This window comes from Mustela nivalis, assembly GCF_964662115.1.
Source record: "Mustela nivalis genome assembly, chromosome: 7".
NCBI lineage: Eukaryota > Metazoa > Chordata > Mammalia > Carnivora > Mustelidae > Mustela > Mustela nivalis.
In genome coordinates, this window is record NC_139026.1 from 24,159,637 (window position 1) to 24,178,842 (window position 19,206).

Sequence of the window (19,206 nt, forward strand, 5' to 3'; positions counted from 1 at the left end):
AGCAAAGTATGACATCCTGTTGCTTCATATCCTCACTGATACTTTGTATTTATTTAACAAAAATTTTTTTAAAGATTTTATTTATTTATTTGACACAGAGAGATCACAAGTAGGCAGAGAGGCAGGCAGAGAGAGAGGAGGAAGCAGGCTCCCTGCTGAGCAGAGAGGCCGATGTGGGGCTCCATCCCAGGACTCTGGGATCATGACCCGAGCTGAAGGCAGAGGCTTAACCCACTGAGCCACCCAGGCGCCCCTGTTTAACAAATTTTTATATAGCACACACAAGGGACCAAGCACTATTCTACCTCACTAATGCTGACGCAATTCTCAACTCATTTAATATTTTTGGGCTTCTGCAGTTAACATTACCAAATCTCTCAACTTTTGCCAATCTGATGATTATGGACTGGGACCTCGCCATTTTAAATTGTATTTTTCTGATTACTAACAGTTTTAGTAATTTTTCACACTTTCTTCGTTATTTAGGTCTCTTTCTCTGTGTATTTCCAATTTTGTCATTTTCTCACTAATTAGTGATTCCTTATAAATTCATTCATCTACCCCACAAATATTTATCGAATACCCATAATGTATGCCAGTACTGTAAATACATTAAGAGAACAGAACAGATTAAAAAAAAAAAACAAAAACCCAGGCTCCAAGGAGCCTACATTCTTGTCTTCTTAGAAGACAACTAATAAATAAGTAAAATATTTAGTGGCATGTTGTCTAATACAATAGAGAAATAAAGCAGGGAGGAGATGATAAGTGGCCAGGAGGGGCATACTTTTATAAAAAAACGTGATCAGGTAACTGAGTGGCTCAATGGGTTAAACCTCTGCCTTCAGCTCAGATCATGATCTCAGGGTCCTGGGAATGAGCCCCGCATCAGGCTCGCTGTTCATTGGGGGGGGGGGGGCTGCTTCCCCCACTCTCTCTGTGCCTGCTGCTCTGTCTGCTTGTGATCTCTCTGTGTGTGTCAAACAAATAAATAAAAATCTTTAAAAAAAAAGTGATCAAGGGAAATCCTATGGAAGGTGACATATGAGGTTAAAAAACAAAACAAAACAAAACACTAAACTAAACTAAAAAAGAGAGAAAGAGAGGTATACAGATAAAAGAGGGAGGAGAGTTTAGGCAGAAGAAACAGCAAGTGCAAAAGCCCTGAGGTCAGCATGGAGACCAGGGTCACTGGGGCAGAGTAAGAAACAACAATTTTAATACACTTTTATAGAAAACTTATGAACTCTTCAAGAATCAAGAACCCAAATTTGAGAAACACTGGTACTTACAATTCTGTGTCATGGGTTTTTTCACCTAACATAATCTTATGATCATTTTCCTAATGGTTTCATTTTAGGTTTAGAATGTGGGAAAGATGAAGGAATACAAAGTAGTCATACTTATCTTTTTTAGCATTTGAAAAAGAAAAATCTTTCCCATTTATTTTTGGCCTCAATGCTAAATAGTCCGAATTCTGTAATTTTAACTTTAACCATTTTTGAAACTTTTCTTCTGTTTTACTAACACAATGGTTTTCATAATTATTCAACTTTGCCTGCCAAGCCAAATCTGTAAAAATCAAGTGTTTAGGACCATAGGACATTCATTAAGCCAATCATGTTACTAGGGAGTTGGCAACACACCAACTCAGCACATAACATGCTGGCATCAGAATCACTCTAGACTCACATCCACAACAGCTGTTAGGTCTGTAATACCCCTAGAGAGTCTCTGAAATTCATCTGGAAGAGCTCCAGTTTGAGGAAGCCATTGTTCGGTTTCCTGCTAAATATCCATATTCCCATTGGGTATAGAATAGTGCTGTGCTCGTGGCACCTTTTTTAAACAAAAGAAAAAGAAGGGTAATCAGTTTTTGAAGCAGCATAATCCATTCTCAAATATATGTGCCTCCCTACCTATTTACCCACCATAAGTTTCCCAAACTAGAAATATAATGCACTATACCAACAAGATACCCTTAACTTCTACTACTTCTTAGGAGACAGAGAACATTGGATGTAAAATTTTACCTCCTGTACAACAAATCTAGCTTGAATTAGTACCATAGAGCTTGTACAACAAAACTGGCTTTAAATAGTTCTACAGAATTTATACAAGAAATCTGGTTTTAACCAGTACCACAGAACTGTAAATAGTATTCTTTTCTTCCCTTCCAGGTTTCCTTTAAGAAAACACATCTGGGTTAAAGCCTAATCAACAAAGATTCATTCAAAAACAAATTTTAGGGGCATCTGAGTGGCTCAGTTGGTTAAGCATCAGACTTTTGGTTTCAGCTCAGGTCATGCTCTCAGAATTATGAAATTGAGCCCCGCAAAAGGCTCTCTCCCCCTTCCACCCTCTCTGCCCCTCCCCGCCAATCTCTCTCACAATACGTAAATAAAATCTTTTAAAAAAATGATTACAGGGGTGCCTGGGTGGCTCAAAGGGTTAAAGCCTCTGCCTTCAGCTTAGGTCATGATCCCAGGGTCCTGGGATCGAGCCCCGCATCGGGCTCTCTCCTTGTTGGGGAGCCTGCTTCCTCCTCTCTCTCTCTCTGCCTGCCTCTCTGCCTACTTGTGATCTCTCTCTGTCGAATAAATAAAATCTTTAAAAAAAAATGATTACAATGGTAATCTTTATGAAAAAAATTTAATGTCTGATTTCTTAACATATGAAAAAGGAGTATTGGATAACGACCACAAAAAGATCCTCAAATAACAGAACTTTGTATGTTCTAATTGGCTGAAGGACTACAAAGAAAACCATCAGTTGAGTAATAATATATACCATTTGGAGTTGCATCAGGTTTTTTAGCAAGGTAGTTACCATACTCTCCAGCTTTGGTGGAATTATCAAAGGCCGCAGGCTATCCACTTAGGTTACTCCAATATCTGAATGAGTAACCCTCTCTGCCATGTTTAGATTATATGCAATATTATTTAACAAGTCACGGCAGATAATTTTAAGCACCTCAGGTTTCTCATTCCCACTATTTAATTCCACTGTGATTTTCCACTTGCATATCTCATTCTCTAGTTTCTAGAGCAGCTTTAGTTAGAGCCAATATGTCACTATTTGCCACATCACCATGTCTACCCAACCTCGTCTCACCAGAATCATATTCTCATTTCCACGTGGATGTTTTGTCAGCAACTCTAATTCATTATATTCTCCCCATACTAGACGTCTGTTGTTTTTGCCTAACCAGATCCATTTCCTCTTTATTCCTGCTATTTCTGTGGTAGCTCAACCCAATTTTGCTCTGGGGAGCCACACTTCCCCACCCTCCATTTAATAAAATTTTGGCCCAGCTAATCATATGTGCTCTCCCAGGAATTTAAATCTTAAGCTGAAAGGGACAAGATCTGAAAGTGATCCAGTTCATGATTCCAAAGGTAAATCCACAAAAGGGGCTGCACAACAGCTCCTGCTACCTACATCTCTGCAGCTCTCCTGATTCATGCCTTTTCTAAGTTCTGGTTCTTCCGCTTTTTCTCCTCTCTGTGAGCTACTCCATATCCCTTCAACAATTAAGTTAAACCACGATTGCAACAAAAAGCCTTAACTTGTACACCCCTGAAGGGTTCTCCTCCTAACTTCCTTATTTCCATTAGTAATACTTCAATCTTCCGTCACCTTGGCTCCAAGGTAACAGGAAAACTCCAAGTTCAACCTTAGGCTTCCTCTTCCAATCCATTGACAGGATTTTTAGACCCTAAGTCTGCAGCCTCCCTTAAAATTTCTTCCTCTCTAGACCTACAGCCACCTCTTTAGTTCAACTGAGCCACATTTCATCTGACTTAAGACAGTACAGTGGAAAGATCAGGGGCTTCAGATTCTCCCAAACCCAGGCAAAAAATCTGGCTGTTCTACTTGTTAGTTATGTTGCCTTGGACAAACTAATTAACATCTCTGTTTATTTTTTCATTTGTTAATAATGTCTATCTCATTAGATTATTATAAATATTAAACAAGATCGTAACGTTCCTTATATAATTTATGGCTTGTGGTTGGCGCTCAATTCAGTTACTGTTGCTGTCATCAGTTTCATCAGCTTCTAACTAGTCCCTACTTCCATTTTCTCTCCATTTCAGTACTATTGATACAGTATATGTCTCATTTCATGTAATTTCTTCAATCTGATAAGCTTTGAAAATTCCCCTTTATCAATGGGCAAAATGGGTGGAGGAGGGGAGTGGGAAATACAGGCTTCCATTTATGAAATTAGTAAGTCATGGGAATAAAGGTATAGCATAGGGAATAGAGTCAATGGTATTGTAACAGCACTGCGTGGTGACAGATGATAGCTACACTTGTGCACTTGTGGAGACACAGTATAACATATAACTTGCTGAATCACCTGAAACTAATGTAACATTGTGTGTGAACTATACTCAAATTTTTTTTAAAAATCCTCTTTCTCTAACAAATTAAGTTCAGGCCTTAACTACCTATTAATCAAGGTCCCCCATGGTACCTACTACTATCCACAATTCAATCTGTATCTAGGGAAAACAGAACCACTGACTTTTCCATAAACACACTCAGCTCTTCTCTCTTTCATTTATTTCCTCACTCTTTTATCTCTACATTCTTGTCAAATCTCTACCTGTTAGAATCTTAGATGAGTAAATAAATATAAGACACTTAAAATAGTGCCTGGCACACACTAACTGCTCCTTAGTAAGTGTTACCAACTTCTATGCCACTCGATGCCTACAAAATGCAATGCATAGGGCAGAAGGAGAGGGATGATAAAATTATATTGAATTGTTAAGTAAGTAAGAAGGGAAATTCTACTTCTTCTGGGTTCTAGGAATATAAAGATAAATAAGTCATAACTGTCATCATCAAGGATCACAGTTTAGAGAGGAAGCAGATAAATCAATGAGAATGCCATATATAGACTCTGTCAAACGTATTTTGAAAGTCTTCCACAGGGCCTGGCAAGTGTCTGACACAAAATAACTGTCATGCATTATTTAAACTGTTGGGAGAAAGCACCCTACCTATTCTTCAGAGTCCATTTCAAAACCTTCTTCGGCCCATGTAGCCTTTTCCCATCTTCCCAAGATGTGACCCTCCCACCCAAGCATATCGAACCCGTCTTAGAACACTTATCACTGTGTGTACACTTGCTTTATTCTTCTTGCTGAATTATAAGCCTTCAGACAAGAATTGTTTATTGTTCATCTTTATATATTCTGAAGTATATAAAATCATGTCCTGCACATAATAGGTGCTCAATAAATACTTTTAAGTTGGATGGCATTACTTTCAAAGGACTTGCTCAATTATTTCACTATATTTGACTTTTTCTGTGGTGAACATTAATTGTAAAAAGACAGTTTATCTATTCAGTTGTTCTTTTCCATTAGCATGAAATCTTAATACTGGACTATATCTGTCATAACATCAATTATAAGCATTAAAATATACCCTTATTCCTACTTCTATTTTTCTTAAGTCAATACCTTATTGAATGGTAACTAATTCAATTTAGAAAGTGACTCTACTTTGTTTGAATGACTTTTTATGGTTTCTTAGTATTTATGGATTATGTTGGATGAATCACTCAAGCCTTAAAGAGTTCTACAACCTGATACCGAAAACTAAGATAACACTGTATGTTAATTATACTTCCGTTTAAAAAATGAGTTATGATACCTGGGTGTATTTGCTGGGGTTTTTTTTTTTTTTCTCTTCTTCATTTCTAAATAACTAACACCATTTTTCATTTATTTTCTGTAGGTAAATGTGAATGTAAAGAACAGGTGTTAGGAAACTCCAAGGCATTCTGTGGGATGAAATATTCATATGGTAAGTCTGAAGTCCTTGAATGCTTCTAAGAATCTATTCAAACCAGGTACAAAGAATATTTTTAGGAATTGGGAAGCTTAGTCTATGGCATTCTCAATATATTAAAGCATTAGCCTTATATAATAATACTTAATAAAGATGGTGTTGATTGTTCTGGTGAGGGCAGGAAGCTGGTTGAGCAAAGGCAAGCCCATCTTACTATAAGCAAAAGAGGCAAGTAACAAAAAGTGAAAAACCATGATCCATAATCTTTTCTTGTGGATGCTTTTTGTGTTATAATCTAAAAGGGAAGTCTCTGGCCACTAAAATGATTCCTGTGCCAGTTTCATGTAGTAATACCAGTTTTGAGTAGTAATCTGTGCCAGTTATCATGTAGTAATACTAAGAAACATCAGTTCAAACACTATTTCACAGTGATTAAGAGCTCGAATTTTGGATTCAGACCTGTATGGGTTTGATTTCTGGTCTATTGCATGGGTAACTTAACCTCTCCAGACTTCTTCATCTGTAAAATAGGGATGATGCCACCTGGCCCATAAGATGGGATTTTTGAAAAGCAGACAGGATAATATCTAGCACACACTATATCCTCAGTAACTGGTAAGGGAAGAAAGAGGATATATATTTGGGGAGCACTGAGCTTAGCTGCCTATCCAAGCCTCTTCCCGGCCCTCTCTGTATATTCTAGACTCCTGTACCTTGCAAATACCAGGAAAATATAGATAAAGGAAAATGTCATTGCCCTAAGTAAAGACTGTTACTATCTTCAAATTCTAAATGGCTTTATGTTTACTATTAAAGCAAATTAGATGCCTTATCTTGCCAACATATTCCTGACTAGTATCTAAGGCTTTTTATTGTTCCATAATTCATACTGCCTGAAAGACACATTTCAATGAAGAGAAAATTTTAAGTCACGATTTCTGAAACCAAGTGTTTAGGTTCTTGATAACATTGTATTTAATCTCATAAAAGATAAAAAAGTAAATGTTAAAAACCTCATAAATCTTATCTAAAATTACATATTTCCCTGCTTTCACCTGACAACTTGGCTAAATAATAGAAGAAAATTTTTGAAATGTATAGTGCTCAATAAAGAAAAGTTAGTTCAGAGAAAATGGTATTTGCTATCAAAAGCAAAAAAAAAAAAATAACAATTTAGTTCAAATGTAGTCAGGTTAGTGGAAATATCAACTGGTTTTGAATATTACATATATTTATTAGCTCTCTAAATTTACAAACAACTTCACTGGCATCTTTTAATACAACTGTATTCTTTTCTGCTTAAGAAAACACTCAGGATGCCTGTGTGGCTCAGTGGGTTAAGCCTCTGCCTTCAGCTCGGGTCATGATCTCAGGGTCCTGAAATTGAGCTCTACAATGAGCAGGCAGAGAAAGAGGAGGAAGCAGCCTCCCTGCTGAGCAGAGAGCCCAATCTTTATTTAAAAAAAAAACAAAAGAAAGAAAACTTGGACACTCTTAATGTAATTAAATACCTTGTTCTTATTAGATGCAATATACCTACAGACTTGGAAAAAAATGGTTTCTCCCTCCCCATTCTACTAATGGGGGGGGAAAACCTGATTCATTTGTTTATTCCTTTGGCAAATACTTATTAAGCTATAATAGTGAGTAGATGAGGTCCCAGTTCTCTTTGAGTATATAATCTAGTAGAAAAACAATAGTGAACATTCATTGAGCATTAGCCATGAGTGGGGCACTATGCTACATACCCTTCATTTATTTGTATATCTTATTGGGATTCCAGTCCAAATTCTACCTCTAACTGACTGGTCATGCAAATTTGGGAAGTTCAATTAATTTCTTAAAACTTGCTCCCTCAAACATAAAACAAGACTAGATGAACTTTTAAGACCCATTAAAAGTCTAAAATTTGGTGATTCTATTAAAAAAAGCTATTATCTGACAACCTTATTCTCAGGAATTGGGACCAACCAGTATAGGGTTCCCTCAATACACAAAATTTTCCATCAAGGTATAGTTGAGAACGTAAAAACTCTTCTGACTATATAGAACACTACAACCAGTGTTACTTAGGTGTACTTTCTTCCCCACCCCAAATTATTCCACTCCTTAATCCCCAGCCACATCCAATTCACAGATGGAAGAGCAGAGCATAATAAAATTGTGAAGCTCTGCCGTCATGTGGAAAGACAGCCACCTTAACCCCAGTCAGCTTGCATTTTACATCCAGGGAAGGAGATTAAATAATCAATATTTAATTATTTAATCTCTTTAGAATATATAAAATATATTCTGTAGTAACATTTTGTTTGTTCTTTGATGTAACTTAAATACACAATGAACCACAGAGTAAAATATAGTCAGAATCTAAATATAAAACATTCTACTTCCTATACATCTTCTTTCTATTTGGATTTGATAGCTAAATGTGTCTAGGACTATGTTTGAAGTAGGCAAATGGCTGATAATCTCTTAGCATAATGATATGGGAAACAGCAATTGAAAATGTCTAAGAAGGAAGAGTATAGTTAGTATAGATAAATAAGGTGAAACCAATGGAAAAGTTAGTGAGCCTAATGATTTTTTTCCTAATGATTTTTTGAGATTTTTAAAAATTCCAGTATAGTTAACATACAGTTTTATATTAGTTTCTGTTGTATAATACAGTGATTCAACAATTCTACATATTACTCAGTGCTCGTCAAATTGAGCTTAATGATTTTTAAAGCAAATTTCCATCATCATTAATTAATTTTTCCATTATACTCTGAGATGCGTTCTTAAGTCATTACAAGTTCAAAAAGCAATATGAAATTCTATGCATTTTGATGTTATGAATTATGTTGTTACAGTTTTAAAAATAAAGATTTTATCAGCTCACGATAAAGGATCTCATGCTGAGGTCAATGTGAAGATAAAAAAAGTTTTAAAATCTACCAAATTGAAAATTTTACGAGGAAAACGAACATTATATCCAGAATCATGGACTAACAGAGGTTGCACTTGTCCAATCCTCAATCCTGGTAAGCATTAGACTCTTCTAGCTTGATAAATACTTTGTCTCTGCTGATTTGCTCCTTGTCTTAACATTCGCTAAACCACAACTGAAATAAACTCACCAAAAGTATCTCTCCTTTTCACCATCTGAATTCTGGGCAAAATCCAAATGGAATTTTTTGAACTGACATCAAAAAATTATTCTCTTCCACATGTTCTATGAAAATAAAATATTTTAAAATCCAGCAGTATAGTATTTTCTGTCCTAAAAGAGAAGTCTCAGCTTGGTTCCAGGTGCCAGTAGCATAGAAAACACTTTCGTAAATTTAGAGGCCACTAACACTTCACCTGAAAGCAAGGTCCTATTATGGTGCCCTGGGTAGAACTTGCTCCCAGGGGAAATTCAAATGCAAAATTCCATCTGTGCAAATAATATTGAATTCATTTTTTACAATTGCATGAGAAGCATCTGTGTCTCCTGGATAGAAAACAACTCTCAAATTCTCATCATTTTGTTTTTCATTAAACGATCATTCTGGCTTCAAATTAGAAACAGCAGAAATTAAAACAACAACAACAAACCATTGTAGAATCTTAGAGAATCTTGAAATTAAGGGAATTTGCATCTTTAAATGTAATTATAGTGGAAGAGCCAGTGAGTTAGTGTGCGATTCTTAACCTTTACACTCTAGAAGTAAACTTTCATACTGTGTCATAAGCTGCTTATTTCTGTCTCCTTTATTAAATTTGAGGATGGGATTTAGATATTTGATCATAGCATCTCTAGGACTTACCACTAGTACCAAAATAATAACATAGTACCCAGATAATAAGTTCTATTAAAACAAGCATATTTGGGGGGACACCTGAGTGGCTTAGAGTCCATTAAGCATCTGCCTATGATCCTGGAGTCCAGAGACTGACCCCCCTGTGGAGCTCCCTGCTCAGTGGAGAGCCTGCTTCTCCCTTCACCTCCTTCTTCTGCTTGTGCTTGCATTTTCTTTCTCTCTTTCCCTCTCTCTCTCTCTCTGACAAATAAAGTCTTAAAAAAACTATATTTTTAAAAATCCTCCATATTTCCCACTTCATGTAGTTGCCATTTGTGTCTTCATTGCATTGCTAATACAGGTGCATAATTTATGTTTTGTATCTAATTCCTTTTAAATAAAAGTCCAGGGAATCCCAGTTATGTTCATAAGAAGTCACTGTGGTCTTTGATTAATAACTGAAAGAGATAACTGAGTGACAAAGAAAAAAACGAAACTATCAATGAAATATTCCCCCCAACCTAAACAACCTAAAATATAAAACTCTTGGATTTTTGACTGTTGACTAATCTCTTACATCCTTTTATACCATTTTAATATTTTTAAAATTCATTTGAATTTTAATAAGGAAAAGGAAACCATGTTTTAAATAATAAATATGTTTCTGAAGAACAAATGAAGTAATCAGAATCTTAGATTTTGAACACAAGAAATGAAGATTCCTTAATTTAAGTTCTACTTCCCCATAATCTGTGTGTAGAGGCTCTTCTTATAAGCACTTTTTACTATCTTGAAAAAAGAAAAAATAATCTGCCCAGTTTTTAGTAAGACAGTGAAAAAAAACGAAAAAGCTTTGAGTATCTGAGCCACCCTCCAGGATGTGAACTATATTTCTGCTAGAGTCAAAGAATCAACTGAGTTCATCACAATTGAAAACATAAGTGCAATTATTCAAAGAATCCTTAAAAACATGTTTACTCACTTTGAAGAAAAGACGGGAACCTGCCAAAGCAAAACCAGACACTCTTTCATTTCACTTTGTTTTCCCATTTTTACAAGTTCAATAGCTAAGGCCAAAGAAAGCTGATAAGAAAATTCGGAAACCTTACATGCCAACTAGCTTCCTCTGCTACTTTTTGAACAGGAACAATCTAATTGGCAACCCTGGAAATTCATTCATTCCTACATTCATACATACATTTACTCATTCATCAATCAATTTAGAATATCAAGACTAGCCCTAAACTAGTACATTTCCCTTTTTTATGGAAACAAACTTTGTGCCCTTAAACAAGTAGTAAAGTAGATGTCGAAAGCAAAAAAATAGGAAAGTAAAAAAAAAAAAGAAAAAGAAAAAGAAAAATAGGAAAGTAAAAAGTAAATGCTAGTAAGTGATACAACAGATAACATTGTTTCCCATGCTAATTTTTGGCATCATGCTGCTCCCTAATTAGTGGATTCACACAGTATCATTTCTATTAGTTCAATATATATTCACACTTTAAATTAGTGGCAAACTCCTATAGGATGTGTTCTTTTTATAGTTTCAAAGTAAATTCATTTAAAATACTAAACTTAACAATGAAGTTTCCTAAAAATTATTTGTTGTATTTTTATATGAGGATTTTATTACTTTGTATGCTACAAACAATATCAAGATCGTTATATTTAATTAGTCTATTAATTAAACATTGGGATTCTTTTTCATGCAGATGCTAAGGTTACTCTTCAAATAATTTAAATACCTTATGGTCCATCTTACATTTGTGCTCTCCGGTGTTAATTAAAATCTCTACCATTATTTTCCTTTTTTTTTTTTTTTTTTGAAAACACCATTATAGCTATTTCTTTTAATAATACTCTTAAAAACCCTCTCACTATAGAAGCTATACACATGTACATTATAAAAATTTAGAGGAAAATTTAAAACTTCATATTTCTTACCTCCAGGGCTTCTCTCTGTTAATAGCTTAGTGCAAATCCTTCAAGGCCTTTCTCTGTGCATGTATATATTGTACTTTTTAACCAAAATAAAATGATAGTATGCTCCATTCTGCAGCCTACTTTATTTAGTTAGTGATCATTGCCTTCAATTATAGTTTATTTTCATATATCCTAATACTCAGACCATATTCCAATTTCCTAGCTGGTCTCAAATGTTCTTTAGAACTGGTTTGTCCTTGTCAGTGTTCAATCCAGCATCACACATTATATCTGGTTTTTAAGTCTCCTAAGTCTCTTTTATTCAAGCACAGTTCCTTTCTTAATTGTTGTTGAAGAAATGTTAGTGTTGAAGAATCTAGGCCAAGTGTTCTGTAGATTATTTTACCTTCTATATTTGTCTGGTTAGTTCCTCGTGGTGTCATTTAGCTTGTCCCTCTACCTCCTATGTTTCTTGTAATCTCTAAGGAAAATCTTGACAGATTCAAAATAAACATTTTGACTAGAATCCATTAGAGATACTGCTGGGTAGATACTTCATGTTAAATCATATCAGAAGATGCATAGGACCTGGATAATCCACCATTAGCGTTGCTAAACTTGACCCTGGGGTTAGAGTGATGACAGTCTGATCCCTCCATTGGGCAGTTTCGTTTTTTCCTTTTGAGACTAAAAAATAACAAGTGTGGTGTTACTTGGTCATGATACAAACATCCGGTTTCCCAGTGGCCATTGATTTAATGATGTTACCACCAACAGGTAATCCTTCCTAAATCAGTAATTTCATTAGAGCTTGAGAAACAATGTTTTCCTGATTCTCCTCATTCACTAGCTGACATTCTTCTGTAAGGGGACTTTCTTTTTCAAGGTGGGCTATAGGCTACCGTTCAATATGTTTTCTATTGTAAAGGCAAGATAAAAGCTAAATTCTTTCCTCATAATTCCCAAAATGCTTACCTTTCAAAGTAAGGGGTGATTTTAACAGTTGTTTCAAAAGATGACAAACTAGTTTTTCTCTGAATTAAGCTTTTTCAAGTATCATTTTGGAATTACGGATTTTTGTTGATTCGGTATGTTTTGATAGATACAATCATTATGTTCCTGGGTGCTCAAATTATCACAGCTTTAGCAAGTTGTAACCCTTTCTTGCTAGCTCCCTTGCCCTTTTACAATGATCCCAATTAATCTTTGAGAGCTTCCTTGATTTTTAGCACAGTAAGATGCCCCATGCTACCTTGTATCTTCCTGTCCTGGACCTGCAGTAGCATTTCTGCAAGAAGCCTTGTTCTGTTTTGTTTTGTTTTTAGTGAGCACTGTTTAATTAGAGACCACAATATGTCTATTATAGGTGTTTATTGGTATTGGGATGCCTTTTTTCCAGGTCATTTCAGTGGATGAACAACAACAACAACAAATATATATATATACACACATATATATGTGTATATATATATTTTATTTTTATTTTATTAATATATAGTAATTTATATATATACATATAAAGCCATGAGTTTAAATTAATACTTTCAGTTTAATTTTAACATCTATTATTTTCTCTTAAGTTTTAAAGTTTATGTCTCTTTATCTTGGAAAGTTTTCTTTTATAAACATAATTACTTATTTGCTTATCCTATAACATTGAAGAAAATTGTTTCAAAATACCAATATTGAGTGCTCGCTTCGGCAGCACATATACAAAATACCAATATTGATATTATAACAAACACCAACTGAAGGAGATTAATAAGTAATGAGACTGTCCTTTGATTATTCTGTACATTAGCCAAAAATTTTTATTTGAAGCCTTAAAATGAATTTTGAATTTAATACGACAAACAAACATCCCGTATTCCAAAAACTCATTGACTTTCTATAGGATGTATGTGTTACTTTGCATTATTCATAACTTTCTTCCAATATGTTTTCCCAAATGGTTGTTTCACTTTTATAAAATCCTCCTTAATATGCACTTCGACACATGGTGAGTTTCCAAGAAATACCACTTTATAGCAGTATGCTAAGTACCATAGAATCCTCACTTCTTTACCATAGAGAGTGGTAACAGTAGAGAGTAAAAATTCTACAGTTCGACAAACCTGAGCTTATGTCAGAGTGCTACTATTCACTTGTAGACACTGAATAAGTTTTGAATCTTGCTGAGCCTTAGTTTCCCTATTTGTGAAACAAGAAAACAGTAATACCTACTTTATAGGGTTATTTTCAAGATTAAATGAAATAATACAGGGGCGCCTGGGTGGCTCAGTGGGTTAAAGCCTCTGCCTTCGGCTCAGGTCATGATCCCAGGGTACTGGGATAGAGCCCCGCATTGGGCTCTGTGCTTGGCAGGGAACCTGCTTCCCTCTCTCTCTCTCTGCCTGCCTCTCTGCCTACTTGTGATCTGTCAAATAAATAAATAAATCTTTTTAATAAATAAATAAATGAAATAATACATGTAAGCCACTTATCACACTGTAAAAGTTTATCAAGAGCCAGCTGTCACTCCCTGTGATCCTATTTCAGTGCATATAAAGCCACCGAAGTCACATCTCTCCCCTTCCATAAATTATGATACTATATGGCCCCTAACTTTGTTCTCTTTTAGGTTTGGAGTATCTTGTGGCAGGACATGAAGATGTAAGAACAGGCAAACTAGTCGTGAATATGAAAAGTTTTGTCCAGCACTGGAAGCCATCCCTTGGAAGAAAAGTCATGGATATTTTAAAAAGAGAATGCAAGTAGCAACAAAGGTATAGAGCTGGTATAGCGCACATAATGGCACTTCTCTACGTATGAAACACAAACTTAATGGAAAGGAGACCTCAAAAACAAAACTGGAATTTTTAAAGTGCCAAAATATATAGAAATATTCCAATGCATGGGCCTAGTCTAACCTGTCTCTTGGGGGGCCAGATTTAAATACAGTTTGCTTCATAAAGACAAATGAAAAATCCTCCACTGATACCTGCCTCTTATGGGACTGATTCTGTAATTCATAACTATTAAGGGTATTTTTAATAGCAGTATGATATTTAGCAGTAATCCATTAAAAGCAGTACATCTAACAAGGACTCCTTCCAGCTTCAGATATGTTACTTATATTTGTGCTACTTAAAGTAATCAAGGATGTTTTAAGGACTCCCCACCCCTACTATCAAAAAAAAAAAGGTTTTTCTTAAAAAAGAGCCTTTTGTGTGATGTGTGTGAACTTTGGTCTGCGGAGTGTTAAATGGAACCTCCCCACATGTATATAGTATTTCATTGTATAAAGCACTTTACTACCTACCACTTGTGTTGGGAAAGTTTGAAGATCATGTTGGACAGAAAGAAAAATAGAGGGCGAGTAAGAAAACCTACTGAAACAGAAACACTGCCACTATGTGTGGACAAAAGGAAGTTGTATGTTATTGCTCTGAACACTTGGAAAAAACCTAAAAGGAGAACATGTTTGCATATGAAGTCTCAGCTATAGGTTAAACTCCACAGATACCAGCCGTGATGAAAAATTTTTTAAAAAACAAGATGAGACTTTAAAATAAGAGGAAGAAGAAATCTTAAGTGTAGCAATATGCTTGCATGAAGAGGAAATGGACTTTACATTTTTAAACTCATTTATTTGCAATGCACGTGTATACACGGCAAAAATTATTGTAGACACAGAATTTGTGTTTATTTTTGTGTTTAGTATTTAAACCTGAATGTTGAAACAGCTTCCTCCTTATCTTTATTAACAGTATATGGCCATTGTATTTACTCATTTTTTTGACACAATGTATGTGATAGTTCACCAAATAACAGTTTTCCTTATTAGCCATCTTCTGTACCTGTGCACAACCACAATACATACAGTTTCTTCTGTACTTGAATATACAAAACTAAGCCACAGTGCCATAAGATTAACTTCACATACAGAACATATTTTTTTCCCTGAGGTCCTGTGGACTTGCAAAAAATATATATATATATTGCTCTGTTAATTTTTTTATATTTCATATATGTAATAAAGGAATATGATTTCCTGATTTTTGTCTCATTTCCTGATCAACTCTGCTAAAGATTACTTTGTCTTAATGAGGGAACGCACACCTAAATCCTCAAATTAATAAAATCAATGAAGGGCCTGGTATTTCTGCTCTTTTACTCTGGGGTGTGGCAATAGAGTGAGAGCTAATTCAGACGGGATTAGTTTCTATAGATTTTGTACATTAACTTTTATCAGATGCAGTGCATTTTAATACTACATTTACTTTTTAAAAAGCAATGGGAAGGGACGCCTGGGTGGCTCAGTTGGTTAAGCGGCTGCCTTCGGCTCGGGTCATGATCCCAGCATCCTAGGATCGAGTCCCACATCGGGCTCCTTGCTCGGCAGGGAGCCTGCTTCTCCCTCTGCCTCTCCAGGCCTCTCTGCCTGTGCTCGCTTGCTCTCTCTCTTCCTCTATCCCTGACAAATAAATAAATAAAATCTTTAAAAAAAAAAAAAAGCAATGCGAAGTTCATCATTGAAAATACAGAAAACCAGGCACCTGGGTGCACAGTTGTTTAGACAGCTGGCTCTTGGTTTCGGCCAGGTCATGATCTCAGGGTGGTGAGATCAAGCCCCACGTAGTTGGGACTCTGCTTGAGATTCTCTCCCTCTCCCTCTGCCCACCCAATCTTGAAAGAAGAAAGAAGAAAGATAAGAAAGAAAGAAAGAAAGAAAGAAAGAAAGAAAGAAAGAAAGAAAGAAAGAAAGAAAGAGAAAGAGAAAGGAAAGAAAAGAAAAGAAAAGAAAAAGAAAAAGAAAAAAGAAAGAAGGAAGGAAGGAAGAAAAGGAAATGCAGAAAACTGTATCAGGGAAAAAAACCATCCTGTGATGACAGCTGTTAGCATTGTAGTGCCTAGGCTGCTAGACTGCTTTCCGTGCATGTACAAACCTTCTACAGAACTGGAATTATACTATACATAGTCTTGTGAAATCTGCTTTTATAACCTGTAGCATACCTTATCTTTTCCTATCTCATACTGGTAGGTAGAATGCCATCTAGCAGGGTATCATTTATAAGCAACTTATCAAACATGTTGATAATTATATCACATCAAGAAAAGTATTTTAAATACACCAAATATAGGATTTTCTTAAGTTGCAGAACTGCCAAGGAGCTTTGTTTCCCATTTCAATTTATTTAAAATAAGGACTGCCCATTAAAAAGAATACATTGTCTAATTTTTAAGAATAGAAAAATGTACAGAATATATTAAGTTTAAAAAATTGCAGAACAATGCATATAGTAATAACACCTATCCAAAATGCACTAATAATATAAACAGTGATCTGTAAGCCCTGAAAGACAGACAAATCACAGTAGTAGTTACCCCTAGAAGGGAAAGAGGGAGGGAGATTTTCATTTTTTATTTTTCATTGTTCATATACTACACATGTAATTTGTTTTTTTCACAATTAAAATTTAATTAATTTTTAAAGTCTGCTCAAGCAAAGTTATAACTAAAAGTTTAATTTTAACAAGTTTGCCAAATTATTGGGTCCTTATATGTCTTCCCATTCCTTTTTAACTGGAATCTTTTTCCTTAGGTGCTCTTTCAACACCTTCTCTGGCATCATTTAAAAAAAACTGTTATAACTGTTTCTTAATATGTTATTCTTAAATCACCTGCAACCCTTCAACTGCAGTTTTAATTCCTTATTCCTCATTTGGATTCCAAAGTAGAAAAAGAAAAGAAGCCCTGAGTTCCTCACCCACTGAAGTGTGAGCAAGCCACCTCAAGGTCTGATTCCCATTCCATTATTTCATTTTTCTGCCACACTTTCTCTTCCTTGGTGTCTTTCAAAATAACCATCACAGTACCAAGGCAACAGAGTCAAAGAAAATTTCCATCTATGGCTTCACCTCCTTCAAGAGCTACTAGGAAAGTCTCTGCCCCCAGAGCATTTTTCCCAGTACCAGTGGGCTTTATTAGTCAGCAGATCAGTTGCATAATGTCCACATACCTATCCGTATAATTTGCTTAAGGTCAACTAAGTCTACGCCCTCTTATTACATCACTTTCCCCATAGAGGAATTCTACTAATATTTAGTATGTGATGTAATGGAAATTCTCAATAATAGGATAATCTTTTAATAGTGTCCACCAAATGAGGTCAAATCTGTAGGGATGTGACCACAAGTCCAAAAAGCAGTGTCCTTCTGGCTATACTAAACAGAGAGCAAGGCTCATTATGGGTAAACATAGTTCTTCGGGATACTCTGGGTTCTTGCAGAACAAACCCTTTTCTAAAGGATCAGAGACTTATCAGTTCTGAAGGGTGGGGAAGGGGTTCTTGAAAATTCCTTGTGGGGGCTGTCCTGTGGCCACTCCCCTGGGATGCCTGAGAACAAGGAGCGTGAGCACTGCCTGGGTATTGAGGAGTTTTGTCAGAGGCCCCGGGACTGAATTGCTTTTGTGTTCATTGTTTCAATGATAAGCAGTTCCCTAACCTAATACCAAAGAGCCAAAGTTACTCATGACTTACTTCCCACAGTTTGGAAGGAAAATATTTATGAACAACCTCTTCAATTTTGCAAGGGAGATTGATACGATAAAAATGGGATAGAAGTAAAGGGGCGTGCCTTGCATGGCTGATGTTATTTTAAGTCTCTCAGAGAATGATTTGTCTGAGAATACTTCTTGAAAAATGATGCCCTTTACTTTACTTTCCTACACTTTTGCCACAGAGATTTAAACATTTCTCTACTTTTCCGAGCATTACTGGCTATGTTTGAGACCTACAATATTTTAAATGACAAATTCCCGGATTTACTATTAGTCAATTCACATATGCTAAATAACAAAAAAAAGTAGAATGTCATGAGAAAGAAAGATGCACTGGACCAAATAGATATTTCCAGAACTGAGATGCATGTTCTGTTAAGGGAAGGTTTTCATACATGCTGAATACATCTCTGGTTTTTTTAATATATAGTCACATTAATAGATTAGCAATGAATTAACTTATAAATCCAAAAATATCCCAAGATTTACTAGAAATGATCAAATCATAGTGCACTTAACTGAATAAAGGGGTAAACAGCAGCCAGGCAGGGAACCTTGCTTCTAAGACAGAAAAACAACAACCAGGCAAATTCTCAAAGGATGAGCAAACTGGTCTGCCCAGAAATTCCACAGACACCTTTTTCCCTGTCAGGATACCACCAAGAATTTCAAGCTTAGCACCTAAAAAATATCATGGATCATAACACCAATAGCAATTGATTATTTTTTTTAAAGATTTTATTTATTTATTTGAAAGACGGAGATCACAAGTAGGCAGAGAGGCAGGCAGAGAGAGAGAGAGAGAGGGAAGCAGGCTTCCTGCGGAGCAGGGAGCCCGATGCGGGGCTCGATCCCAGGACCCTGAGATCATGACCCGAGCCAAAGGCAGCAGCCCAAACCACTGAGCCACCCAGGCGCCCCAGCAATTGATTATTAAGTGTTTACTTCAAGGTAGGTATTTTTCTAAGTGCTTTCTGTGTGTTATTCTCACTTGATCCTCCTAAGCGCCTCCGAAATGTGTGCTATTGTGATTTCTTTTTCCCAAATAAGGAAACTGAGGCATGGGGAGACTAACTAAATTGTCCAAGGACACTCAGCTGTTAATTGTGGAGCCTGGATTTGAACCCAAGAATTCTACTGTCCAGAGTTCGTATTTCCACCACTAAAA

General features: G+C 35.8%; 1 protein-coding gene and 1 long non-coding RNA gene across 3 annotated transcripts in view; one reads left to right on the forward strand and one right to left on the reverse strand.

Moving 5' to 3' along the window:
• NTN4 (netrin 4) overlaps positions 1-15,532 on the forward strand; it is a 113,660-nt gene extending 98,128 nt beyond the window's left edge. For both annotated transcript variants that reach the window (XM_082739298.1, XM_082739299.1), the window contains exons 8-10: positions 5,755-5,823; positions 8,661-8,831; positions 14,116-15,532. In XM_082739298.1, the coding sequence (XP_082595424.1) occupies positions 5,755-5,823; positions 8,661-8,831; positions 14,116-14,252 (377 nt within the window). In that variant the 3' untranslated portion in view covers positions 14,253-15,532. The remainder of the gene's footprint in view (positions 1-5,754; positions 5,824-8,660; positions 8,832-14,115) is intronic.
• The window catches only part of LOC309869003, an 89,393-nt gene that overhangs the window by 59,052 nt on the left and 11,135 nt on the right, over positions 1-19,206 (reverse strand). The gene's annotated exons all lie outside the window — the stretch shown is intronic.